The sequence below is a fragment of the Cydia strobilella genome, chromosome 8, assembly GCF_947568885.1.
Source record: "Cydia strobilella chromosome 8, ilCydStro3.1, whole genome shotgun sequence".
In the NCBI taxonomy this organism is placed as follows: Eukaryota; Metazoa; Arthropoda; class Insecta; order Lepidoptera; family Tortricidae; genus Cydia; species Cydia strobilella.
This window is the reverse complement of record NC_086048.1, coordinates 4,447,562-4,461,280: the sequence shown is the minus strand read 5'-3', so window position 1 is coordinate 4,461,280 and position 13,719 is coordinate 4,447,562. Positions and strand designations below refer to the sequence as shown.

The window sequence follows — 13,719 nt, the reverse complement described above, 5'->3', positions numbered from 1 at the left end:
ATATCTACTAATAAACAACTATGAATGAATCAATATATTTTAAGTGAATTTATGTACGACGGAAAACGACGGAGTTTTTTGAAATTGCCAAAAACCAATAATTAAATAATAAAGAGGTCGAATTTGATACAAAGGACAGTTCAAATACCTTACCATATGTTGGTTCTCTTCAGAATGTCAACGCCTGTCTTTCATTATTTTTGAAATTATAAAGCTCAAATAATAATGTCGATTTACTTAACCACAGAATGCACACAATATTTTGTTTATTACTTATATTTTTATTAAAATGTATTACATTTATTTAAAGAAAATACATATTTTTAGCACATGATTTGATTTCAAAACGCGTTCTATTTTTTTAAATTACATTACCATTACGAAAAACAACAATGACAAACTGTAATTTTATGTGTTTTAGTAAATTGACGAACATAATTTGTTCAAAATTAATCATAACCTTATATACTATAAAATAAACGTACATAAACTTTGGCAGCGGTATCTTATAATCCATGATTACAGTCTGGCAAAAAAGAGTAGAAATTAAAAAGTGGCAACACTGTAGTGTCGTCCCGTTTTGCTTAGATTGATTTGAAAGGGACGACACTACAGTGTTGCCACTTTTTAATTTCTACTCTTTTTTGTTAGACTGTAGGAACCTAAATTTTAACACGCTTTTAACTTTTAAGAAACAATAAGGATAATGAAATTATTATAGTGGCAACTGGCAACATTCATGTCTTCTCCCAAAATACATATATGTCGTACCGTACTAATCTACCAATACGGCCGATTGATTTTTCGCATATTTTGATTCACATTTTAAAAATAACAGCAATAACTTGAGATTTTATTGCAACATAGAGCAACTTATTATCTTAAGTGTCTTAACTCAATTCTGAAATATCGGAGAAGTTTATTTGCCGTAATCATCGATTGTTTTTCACACTTTTTTCCCATTCCCGTTATTAGTTTTGTGCCACGTTCTTGTGGCAATTTATCGAATAAGTTGGTTTAAAATGGTGCACATTTTCTAATCTACGGATAACAAATAAGGTAAGGCACCGACATTTAAATTCTTATAGGCTTGTAATGATTCACTGGAGTCCCATTAAGTTATGCGGGTGGTGACATCAGAGGTGGAGCTGTCAATAGGATTGATATTTGGTGAAAGCCGCTGTAAGTGATTTAAACCTCAGAATAATAATTCTGAGATTTAAACTTAACATTTGCGACTGCTAAGTTTATTCTAGCGTCATTTTTAGTTTGTTCATTATAAACTTGTGCATGAATCATCTTTATTGCCATAATTTGCATATATTTTGAAAGCAAGATCCCAGAGCTGCCATTGTAGTTTTTTCAGATGTGTTTGTGTATATATTAGTTTTGTTAAAGATTAATGTCAACCCGGGCAATTGCAACTATGGGTCAAATGCAACTACCCTATAAATACAAGGAGTTTAAAGCCAGAGCCACTGGTATTCATGCCCCGCTTTCGATACAGAATAAATAATAGTACTACCATACAGAAAAAAGCTTCCTACAAAACCATAGACATAGTATAGTAGTTATAGACATGAAACCGAGCGACCAGGGGTAAGAGAAAGACATATTCATGTATTGATAGGTTAATGTATGGCAGCATAATCCTTTTTCTCTTTCACTCTTATAAATTTCGGTATTTCGCCATCGCCTCCTACCTATGCTGCCACAACCCGACCATGAAAAAAAACCCGGTCAGTGATAAGGAATTATAGGAATCGCAATAAGACTATCTTTCTCTATCAAAGAGTGTCAGGCCCTTGTACAAAACCGAAGTTTGACAGTGGTTCAAGGTCTAAGGTCTAAGGCTAATATATGGCACCATCCCTTTCGGCTATTTAGGTGTGTCAAAATTCAGGTCATTATCTTATCTGTGGTTGTACACGCAAAGGGACGTCAAGTTATGCCAACCCTAATAATTGCTCGGAGCAATGCTGAGCCGAATGAAGCAGAGTTTGCCTGAAGCGAGGAGATTTTTACGGTTGCCCCAATGCTTAAAGGAGGGGTGTTATTTTTTTTATACCATGTTGGTGGCTAACAAGGATACGGCCCGCCTGATGGTAAACAGTCACCGTGGCCTATCCTATGGACACCTGCAACACTAGATATAACATGCACTTGCCGACTGTTTAAAAACCTGTACACTCCTTTTTGAATAACCTACAGTATGGGGTCCCTATATGTTTGACTTATTTTATTTAGTTCAGTAAATATTTGTTAGATTCCACCTGTTCTAATGGAACAAAAGAGGGATGCGTATCACTGATTTCTAAAAATTATATTGTGTAAGTTGAATCATAATGCTCACTCAGTATGTAGACGCTGACATGTTCGCCGTTTAGCACATTTGTACAGAACTGCTAGGCAATTTTTGAATTTTTATAATTTTAATTGACTGTCATGACATTTTATTTTGTATGTTGTATATTTTATTGACATTGTTTAATATTATACCCGATTTTTTTTGTTTCCTAGCGTGTAAGTAAATTTGAAATTAGAATTTGTTTTGACATTTTTATGCGCATGTTTTTATAAGTATTTATGTTGAGGTTAGTTTTAATTAGTTTCCATGTTCCTACTCTTATCTGTACTCCTAGCATGTAAATGAATTGGTTTTAAACTGTAAACTTACATTGTTTCCAATAAATAATAATAATAATAATATTTACAGAAGCAGCCATGTCGAGCATGTCAGACCGCAAGGCGGAGCTGGAGCGCAAAAAAGCAAAGCTACAAGCTTTGAGAGAAGAGAAGGATCGTCGGCGACGTGAGAAAGAACAGAAAGATGCAGAAGATTCACTGGTAAATTAGCATAATCTGTTATAAGGCACTAAGGCAGTTTGTCTTTTGTATCTGTTTAAAAAAATGAGAAGAAAATATGAATGTACCTAATGCAGCATAGATTCTTAAAAGCCAGACTGTGGTCTGTTGTATTAGCTATTTAATAAAATAATGTAAACAAACAAATCTATGTGCCTCTATCATTTCTTTACAATCTAAAAATAAACAAAACCTACATCTGGAAGTAGTTCCCTACTTTGTAGGAGAACACAACACATTTTTTTGCAGGTTTACATACTAAGGAACTTTAAGTGATTATCCTTATCTTATTTATCACTGTCCCTTGTCTGTTTCAATAAATCTATTTTAATCAATTATGTGGAATGCATCTGGGAAAAAAAGAAAAAGACTATTCATACTGAATAAAAGGTTCAAATTCCTTTAACTTTGGTAAAAAACATTACAACTCCATAGCCGCATACTATGGTTTGATATAATCATTTCACGTAGGCCAGAGCGTCCACAACGTCCAGCCTGGATAGCCGTCGCGACCTGGACGAGATGCTGTCCTCGCTTGGCGTGGCTCCCGTGAAGGATGTGCTGTCGTCGCTGTCCTCCATGCAGTCCCTCACACCCCCGCAGACCGCATCACCGGAAACCAGCCTGCACACTCACAGCCCTCCGCAGGGGTCAGTACCATACAATCTCGTAGCAGCAATATTTTGTCAGCAATGACAATCAAAATTGAATTCTAAATTTAAAATCTCAAAATCTTGTTTTGGCTATCTATTTTAGATCTCCGCGAGTTTTCAAAAAGTACGCAATTTTTGAACAAATCCCTTGCGGCAAGAGGGGTTAATGATTACACAGACAGGTACATAGAGTTACCTACTACATATTGCAAAAAAGGTGTTAATGAAAGATTGGGTAAATGTGATTTAACTCCTGTTTGATTCCTAACTGGTCCAAACAGAATTGTGTTCCTGGCGTTTCCGGTCGGGATGTATTAATAAATTCAATATACGCGATATAATCCGTTTTCATAGTTTTATTTCATGAGTAATAACTATCGTGGTAACCGAAGACAATATTAAGATCTTAAAGCTTGAAAAAATTATAAAAAAAAAATGCAATTAATCGATTTGCAAGACCGAATTGATAAGTGCTGCGTGAACAAAGTTTTATATGGAGCACTAAGAAAGAAATGAAATATATGCTCGTGGTTGCAGGGGACCGAAGAAAGCAGCTGCTCAGCTGCAAATCATATCAGTGCAGTCTACTGACATTCCGCCTAAAGAGAACGTCACCTACGCCAAGCAGACTCAGACCACCACCTCGGGGATAACTGAGATCAGAGATGGTAAGCTTCCCGAACTATTTAGACATACTTTAGTCAGTTTCTTGGGTATAAAATATATACATATGAAAAATATGGGTAACATTTTAGCTCAAAGAAGAATAATAAAGTGATAATAGATCATTACTATTCCAGATAGATCAGGATCCAGTTTAGCGAGTCAAAATTACATTAAATTTGAGAACTTTGTTTTTGGCAAATTATAATTATAGTTTGTTTGAGGTGAAAGGACCACCTAAACTATACAGGTTGATTTTGTTATGTCTGCTCTGAGGGGTGGATATGTAGGCCATACTAAACAACTTTTACTATGGGGCCAACCCTGAAATCGCGAAAAAAAATCTGCTGTTCCATAGAATAGAAAACATTGACGTGTGATTCCCCGAAATGTATGACTCGGCAGATTTTTTTTCGTGATTTCGGGGTTGGCCCCATAGTTAAAGTTGTTAAGCCCACATATTCACCCCTCAGAGCCGCTGCTCTCAAACTTCTCTCAAAGTTCTCAAACTTTTTTGGCGACGGAACCCTTTTGAAAAGCAAAATATTTAACGGGGCCCCAAATAAAAAAAAATCGTTTGACAAATTAACTGTGGACCAGAGGTATAGGAGAGCTGGTTATTGATTTGTTTTCGCTTTTTGCGGCTTTGCGGAGCCCTAGGGGTCCGCGGAGCACACTCTGAGAATGTCTGACTCAGAGTATGGTCAGACATAACAAAATCACCCTGTATCCAAGTCAATTATGTTATCAAATATTTAAAGTGATCATTAATTTAAGGGCTCTACACATTTATGTGCGTGAATCACAAATCACAAGCAAAGCCGTGAACGCGAAGTGTGGATTAGATCCGCTCATATTTCACGGCTTGTCCTCGATTTCTTAGATTTTCGGTCCCGCGAGGAAAATAGCAGAAACTGAAACATTAATCCCATTGTGAATTTTTGTACATTTGTAGTTTTGCTGAGCTTACCAAACCTGATTGTACATAAGGCGTTTTTTCTCATAAATTATTTTATTCCACTTATTAAGTCCTGTCAAAGCTCACAAAGCTGGCATGCCTTTCTCCCTGTGACTGAAATTGAAAGAAAAATTGGTTGGGTTTGGTAAGAGCAACATTATTCTGATGATTTTCTTTTGCTCTTTTTTAAGAACTGCATACAAGTGAAGTTTTATTAACAGCAATGTCGGGTGCTGGTATTAACTAGGCCATTTGCAAATATTTTAACTTTAATTTTTAACCCACTCTCTTCTTTTTGTGTTCTAATTCTAACATACTTAATTATTAACACATTTGCATGCATTGCCATGATTTTTAAATGTTATTTGTCAATAGTATCGTAAATCTGAACCACAGATCTTATTAGATTAGAACTTCACACCATCTGTATATATGTACATATATGTAGAACTGTTAAGCCTTTGAAGTCAACACGTATTTTACGTAGAAACTTGGTGTATTATAGACTAAAAATTCCTCTTTACATTAAAAAATGTTCCATATTAGTTTAATTAGTCAGAGAAAAGATGTTGTTAGAATAAAATCAAATTAAATGAGATTTTATTTTAGTAACGAGAATAACTATGTATTTAGCAAGAGTTACGCGGTTATCACACTGATGTAGATCTGCTCGCCGCTCCGGTGTGTGAGCGAGACAGCACAATGTACAGTCGCCATCAGATATATCGGAGCGGCCGAGGTGCTCACAAATATCTGAACACGTCTCTATTGTCAAGGCGTTAGAGCGCGTGTTCAGATGTTTTTGAGAACCTCGGCCGCTCCGATATATTTAATGGCGACTGTGCAGCTGGGTGTATGTATACATATATCGGTGTACCCCTCCCACATCGGAACGGCGTTTGGGTCCGCATCTAATGTGAAGATCGGCTTAGTATATTATCATTTATAGCCAGAGTCGAAACTTTTCGGCAAATTCATTTGAAACTCTAGGTTTGTCTGCAAGTGCGTTATAACTAATAAATTAACCCAAATATTTTGTAACGTTCATTTAATCAATTATTATTTGCAAGTGCCGCCTCTCATAACCATGGCATCTGTAGTCCGACAGTATTTACTTTTCGCTCCTTCTATTTTTTTTGGCATTTCATCTTGCTGTCTGAATTAAACAATTTTTGGTAATTTTATAAAAATAAATAAAGAGTCCGTCAAGCTATTTGCACCGACATGGCAGCGGCGAAGTATGGCAGTGGCACTAAGCTACACTTGTGGCTGCCAATTCGATACAGACTGCGTAAACGCACTATTTAGTTTTTCGCCGGTTAAATGTTATGGAGACGTCAACTATCCTGTTAATTCACATTTACAATCGGGTCTATCGCGAATTTATTTTGTTACCTTTATTTACCGACGTTTCGACACAGATTTCACTGGTCGTGGTCGCGGCTAATTGTAAATGTGATTTAATATGTGTTCAAAACGCGAAAGTTTTAAATGTTATTCCTGTTAATATTTAAAAAATCAGGAATTGCAACAAATGTCGATCAAAAGCATTGAAAATAAGACCATATTATTTTCGCAAAATAGAGGATTTTTTGTATCTTTATCATGTTTTATTCAGACCGCAAGTATCATTCAAAATTCAGTTCGTCTAACAAACAGTTTATGTATGGTGACGTCCTCTGTGTTGTGAATCGACAAAAGTAAATACTGTATGAATGTTTGGTGCAATGTTTGTGTTCGTGCTGACATAAAACAAGGCTCTTCCAATGCGTCACCGCTTGCAGGATACATGGAGGACTGGTGGAGGCCCCGCAAAGGTAAACAATACTTTATAACGTTGGAATAGAGTACAATTTTCCTTCACTTAAAAGTTTTATGAAAACTTCAGTTGCTTATGTTAAAAAAATACTTGCAAGGTGATTTGGTCTTATTTTAAAAGACATAATTCTGGAAAACTACAAATTTCGTGCATAATCCTTTATACATACCATAATATTTTCACGGAAACGTACGAACGTGTCATGCTGTTTTATTCTTCAGTCTCAGTACAAAAAGTACTGAGGTTGACTGTAGTATCATGAAATACGAACGTTTTCGAGAAAATACGATGGTAAAGGATTATGCACTATATCTGTACTGCGTGGAACTCAAGTTTTAAAGCAGGTTACATTCGGAATTATACCAAATCATCTGAATTAAAGAGTTATTAATAGTAGAAGAGGTATAAAGCGTAAGAATAATTCGTGCCTCGAATTTGACAGCTGCTGAAGTAGATCTCGTTGTACAGCCCTAAATTATGCATTAGTTCTGTCCTTAAGTCTCATTTTGTATGGGATTTCGAGTTTCTCAAATGTCCCGCTTGGCGCGCTGCTCAAAATCCCATACAAAAATAGACATAACGCAAACGCGAACGCACGTCACGCTGTCGAATGAAATTTACACTAGGGGGCTTGAAAAAATTAACGTTTGACAATTAAGTTGCCACAAAACAGGGCGCCGTATAGCGCCATCTAGTTTGCCTGACAAACTCGGGGGCACGTTCTTTCTTACTTTACACCAAAGATAGATATAACTCCGTAATAGATGGATACAGTCTAAGGAAAAAACGTGCCTCGAAAATCACGAAAATTTGATTTTCGATCAGATGGCGCCACTAGCTTTGGCCTACTCTCGTATAGAGGGCGATGACGGTTTCGTTTGTTATCTATAATTTTAACGCATACCAGTGAAAGAACATGGGTCAAAAATTACTCAAAATCATATAAAAATAATTAATGCAATTAAAAAACTGATTTATCCATATTTAAATACATTTTAACGTATTTTTATAAATCTTCATTTTTAGTTCTAAAGTATGTCGATAGATGGCAGTGAATTTACAGTGGTTACAAAATTTACTATGACAGTACCGCTCTATCTTATTATATCCTCTTTGCTTTACACCTCTTCTACAGTCAATAACTCTTTGGTCTGATTTAATATTTGCAATTCCATTATAGTTTAATTATTATTCAATATATTATCATCGTTACACAATTTTGTATAATTGTAATTCAGAATTTTCTTATTGTTTTTGGAGTTAAAATAATATGATTTTCAAAATTTGTTCAAATGGGTTGATTTTCCAACTTTTCTAAGGCATACGCCTCTACAGAATCCATATTTTTAAATTGATTGCATGAATTTGTGATTTGATTTGAAATATTTTTGTCATTTCAACTCGGGATGAAAACATGTGTCACGCATGTCTCACTGCATGGGGTCCATCCATAACATGATTAACAAATTAATAAACACCCAGCTCGAACACTTGCGGTTAGTTAAAAGAAAGAGCCTTCGCGTCTTACTCGCAGAGTAAATTTCAATCTTGTTTGTAAGATTTCGATCCATTTTAATTTCATGTACAATCCATATTTTATGAAGTATTTTGGAGTTAACGACTCACGACTCACAGTTCCTCTTCCATATTGCGATCTCACTGAACTGTATTTTTGTATCCCAATTACAATAAATTCAGTTCGGTTGGTTGGTTGGTTGAGTCAATATATCTGTCCTTTTGTACTAAAGATACAGTTGGGTGAGGCAGATTGGGTTGTAAATTGGGTAATTGAAATGTTATTTTAGTATCTGGGATATAAAAATATACTTAGAACATACAACATAGCCTTATGTCTGCCGAATATTGCGGGGAAGTGAAGAAGTAACACATGCAAAAGATTACTCACACATGCAAAAAAAAATGTGTTGAAACACGAAGAGACACACGCACATATGAATAAAAATTAACACATTCTCATTTTGACGCACACAAACGCGTATATACGATTTTTTGCACATTGTGCAAGGATTTTAAAAAGGGGTAGGTAAGTTATTGAAAGGCTAGTCCAGTTATCTATGGTCTAAGAAAAATAGGGCTTAAACTTTACCGCGACAGTAAAAGCAAAGAGTTGAGCGTTGTACAATTAACGCTAAATAATAAATTGAATGAAAGAAACGTAAAACATTTTAAAGGTTTTTTGACTGGCCGCAATCATGTCATTTGTGAATATCATCAACATTATACGAAATGAGGTTATATATGTAAATATAATTGGGCGCAATATATTAAGACACACGTAGATATATCGAGTTTCGCCACACGCTATATTGACTGACGAAAGTGTTTATTTTTTGTCTCGTTCTAGCACACGCAACCGACTACTACGGTAAGTCATTATTCCTCCCGTTTGTTTAACCGTTGACGTTTTATCTCTGTCCCATAACTTGGTGTCGGTTGTAATATATATCTAATAGTTTTCATCTCGATAGTTGTAAATAGACTATCCACGCTTCTAGTTATTTCCTACTAACACTGTTTAGGCGATAATTTCAGATTACTCGATGTAATGGAGTTGGCAACTGTCAAAGGTTTGTACAGATGGCGCCAGCATAGGTTAGGTTTTACCAGTCTCTAGTTTAATATCACCCCACACTAGCGTCTTTTGACCGTCGGCGTCTAGTCAGCGCTATGAAAAATGTCGTCGCTGCGCAGTTGCGCCAACGTTGCGTCGAGCAGCAGCTATAGAGTTGACTAGACGCCCGGCGCTCGGGAGACGCTAGTGTGGGGTGACCCTTAAGAGCATCCGGGCCATAAAAAAAACAGAATTCGACAATATTCGTAGGATTGCCAGGTAAAACATATGCTGGCGCCACTTGTAAAATCGGCCAACCCCATTCGACCATACTAGCTAAAGATATTTTTTTTAATCAAGAAATCTGAAATATCTAAGGGTGGGGTATTGAGACGAGTGAAGTGAAAGTTCAGATGTCCGTCGTGTCAGATGTGGCCTTCCAGAGTTCTCCACACGACGCAGTATATATCACGGCCATATCAATATATGTGTATCTCTATGGTGGAAGTATGGGGCGCCGTATCATCTCACGCTCTCGAACTAACAAGCACCGATCTAACGTCATGCTGTACATTAGAGCACTGTTTGCTAAATCTATGTATAGTGTTTTTTTTTATATAAAAAGATACTGACATTTTTTGTTTTTCCTCCCTTTTTCAAGATGAGTACAATCTAAACCCGGGTTTAGAGTGGGAGGACGAGTTTACAGGTAGGTTTCAAATCGGAACATGTCTTTGTGATACTAATACTTGCCCTTGGTAGCGCCTGTCACAGCATGTTTGTGTTGTAACATGCATCATATCTATATATTTAACGCTATTTATATGACTTTAGATGCTAACAACAACATTTAACAGCACATAGCTGATATTAATTCATATATAGGTTGTATACTGGATATATTTTGAAATGGAAGCTTTTAGTTTTGATTTAGTGCTTACGAAATTTAAAATACCTACCGTAAACATTAAACAAGTGAATATAAATATCCTGTATGCATGCAAATTGTTACAAGCCAGATACAAAATATTTTGCATGTAACAGAACATCTGTGTGAATGCATGACACAAATCATCGTATATCTAGTAAGATATGAATTTATTTATATTTTTATACGTATATAAATCATGTATCTCTCTAGTGGAGAGCTCAGGAAGTTTGTTTGTGCATTCTAGTTTATTTAAGCTATCACAGTGTTGCTTTTTAATGATAAGATTTTTCTAGTTGCACATCAAGTTTTTTTGCGCTTATACCTTCCGTTAAGTTTTTCCACAAATAAATAAACTACGCGCTTAATATAGAATTGCAATACTACTGCTTGGCCATAAAAAATAACTTAATTACTAAAACTGTGAATTATTATAATTTTTACTTAAAAATTATGAAATATGTTATATACTGACTTTGAACCGAATGTTAGTTTACATAATTATATAGTGGTTTATTTAGCTACATGGAATACTTACCGGGAATAGTATAAGTATGTAGTTATTAGTTATTATCGACGATAAAATGAAAAGATTTTCGCTTCATTTGATATTTCAAACGGAAATATAGCTAGTATCCTTCCTGCTTTTAAGTAGATTCTCATTTCTGTCAAATTTTAACTACACAATTTACACATGGGTTCCTGTTTGTCACAATGAAATTTAATTACGTTGACTTGCTGTTTCACATAGACATATTTATTTTATTACAATATGTACCTTTAGTCCTTTACAGAGATTTGAATAAATATATTTTTCTTGTGACAAATATGAAACTTCTCACATTTCGACAATAGCTACAGTAATTTAATTTTAATGTTCAATGCGTAAATCAATAATAATTTGAATCGCCATATCGATACCCTAGTTCACACTTCACACTCGTACTAATTACGCGGAAAATTTGGTTGTTATTAAGACTTTTTGTTTGTGCACTAAGGCACTATACAATTACAATAAAACTTACCCCGTAGGTAATTAGTACGAGTGTGAAGTAGGGTATCGATATATGAAGGCGTTCAAATAAATTAGGCCAAAAGTCTTTGTAGCTCGATTAGATGGCGATTTTCTTAAACTTTATTTATTTTAAACATTGTAAAGAAAAACAGCTTTACAAATTGCTGCGGCTATTCTTTTACATACATAATTTGTAGGATTTACATTTTCATACATAATTTCTGTCATTTTCACCGTAGCTCAGTAATGTACGTAGTTCACATTGTGCTAACACTCAGTAATATTATACATTCAGTTTAACACATTTTTCATTCATGTACTAGCTAGCATTATTCCTAGAGGTGTGTATGTAGCATTTACGTAGTATAATATTCATTCACTGCATTCTAAAATAAGACGTTGAAAAACCAGGTGATAATGTTCAGTTAAAAAACGCATTTTCTAAATAAGTATTAGTTGTCGTATGCTGCATAAATATTTCTATTAGATTGTTTCAAGAGTAAATATTTCCGTTCACCGTAGCTACATCACACGTAGACTCATAAAAAACTACACAAACTACACTAACCCAATATTTTTGTGAAGTTTTATCAACAAGTACGGTTACTATAAACATAGAACAATTTCGTAATTCGAGTTTTTAAACTGTATTATTCAAAACTTCACGAATCTATTACTGTAATAAGAAACCGGCTGATTTATTATTTAAACACAACACAGATTAAAAGTTTGTCTAAAACTTCAATTATAATTTATGAACCTTATAAACGGAGTCTTAAGACTCACATTCGCGTAAATAAATCAGCCGCCACACACACCCACCCCCCCGGCAAGGGCCATTCTTATTCACCGTCCAGTGCTTACATTCGACGGCGACGGCGCTCGGCAAGGCGACGACGACGATGCGTTCCACGGCAAGCTCCCTCCCGGCATCCTTCCACATGGCCTGCCGACGGTTAAGGAAGTCCAGCCTGCGGTGACCGCTGCGCCGCCTGAGAAGAAAGAAGAGGAAAAAGAGAAGAAAGGTGAGCATTAAAACACAGTCTTTTATACATTTAGGCCGCCAACTGGACGCACGCGGCGACCGCCGCGGCCACCGTTGTCGTCCAAAACAGGTTCATTCAAGTCTATTCATTTTGATGGTGCCGCTGGATGCCGACGGTGCGAGCGGCGCCGTGCGTTCACTCCGCGGCCTTACCTATCGATAATTTCGCGAAATTTGTTTCGGTTGGCTATAAGTTGAATTGGAAGATGGTAATGTTGTATTGTAACTTCGGCTCCCTTGCAGCAGAAAGATATTACAGAATGAAGACCAAAGCAGTAATCAGAGAACAAGTTTCCTTAGTTATAGAAAATAAACTTAAGTAGGTACTTATACTTAGTACTTACTTGCACTTTAGAAGTAGGTACTATAATCCCTTAAATTTAAATATATAATACGTGTTTTCATATTTACGACTACTACATAACTATACCATAAAAAGAGACAAATTTAACACCTAACGCAAGCTCACTTCCAGTACGCGAGCTGAGCGCCGACGAGAAGCACACGATCATGCTGTCGGCGGAGTTCCAGCGTTTCATCACCAAGGCGGGGCGTGTCATCGAACGAGCACTCGGCGAGACCGTGGACATTTACACCGATTACACCGGCGGCGGCGACGGCGATACAGCGCAGTGAGTGTACCACAACAGACAGTTTCAGGGTCTAGCACTGCCAAGCCATGCCAATGCCAACCCAATCAAGGTCTCTCTCAAGGCGGTCTTCACATTGCATAAGAATCCGCACGATGCTCTGACTTCACACACCGGAGCGCTAGCGGATTCGCATCAATGGGATAACCATGACAGCCCCTCGTACGGGAAGATGCAGTTTGGGAAAACCTCAAAACAACTTAGTAGACCGACGATCTAGTGACTATTACGATCAAGATAAGTTATTTTGACACCATTATCATCTTCCTCGCGCTGTACCGGCACGAGTCACGTTGCCACGGCTCATGGGAGCCTGGGGTCCGCTTGGCAACTAATCCCAAGAATTGGCGTAGGCACTAGTTTTTACGTAAGCGACTGCCATATCTGACCTTCCAACCCAGAGGGGAAACTAGGCCTTGCTGGGATTATTCCGGTTTCCTCACGATGTTTTCCTTCACCGAAAAGCGACTGGTGAATATCAAATGATGAATGGTTTATTTTGACACCATTGAAGTACAATACATAATAAAAAAAAAAAAACTTAAAACTAA

The 13,719-nt window shown here is 36.4% G+C and overlaps 1 protein-coding gene across 17 annotated transcripts in view; it reads left to right on the top strand.

The window, feature by feature from the left end:
* LOC134743507 (cytoplasmic dynein 1 intermediate chain) overlaps positions 1-13,719 on the top strand; it is a 126,151-nt gene that overhangs the window by 101,971 nt on the left and 10,461 nt on the right. For 2 of the 17 annotated variants that reach the window (XM_063676988.1, XM_063676987.1), the window contains exons 2-8: positions 3,344-3,515; positions 4,056-4,186; positions 6,897-6,956; positions 9,324-9,344; positions 10,192-10,239; positions 12,331-12,498; positions 12,994-13,150. In XM_063676988.1, coding sequence (XP_063533058.1) covers positions 3,388-3,515; positions 4,056-4,186; positions 6,897-6,956; positions 9,324-9,344; positions 10,192-10,239; positions 12,331-12,498; positions 12,994-13,150 — 713 coding nt within the window. In that variant the 5' untranslated portion in view covers positions 3,344-3,387. Of the gene's footprint in view, positions 1-809; positions 1,060-2,716; positions 2,848-3,336; positions 3,516-4,055; positions 4,187-6,896; positions 6,957-9,323; positions 9,345-10,191; positions 10,240-12,330; positions 12,499-12,993; positions 13,151-13,719 lie in introns of those variants that run through there. The other 15 variants (XM_063676971.1, XM_063676973.1, XM_063676974.1 and 12 more) reach the window with 15 other exon arrangements.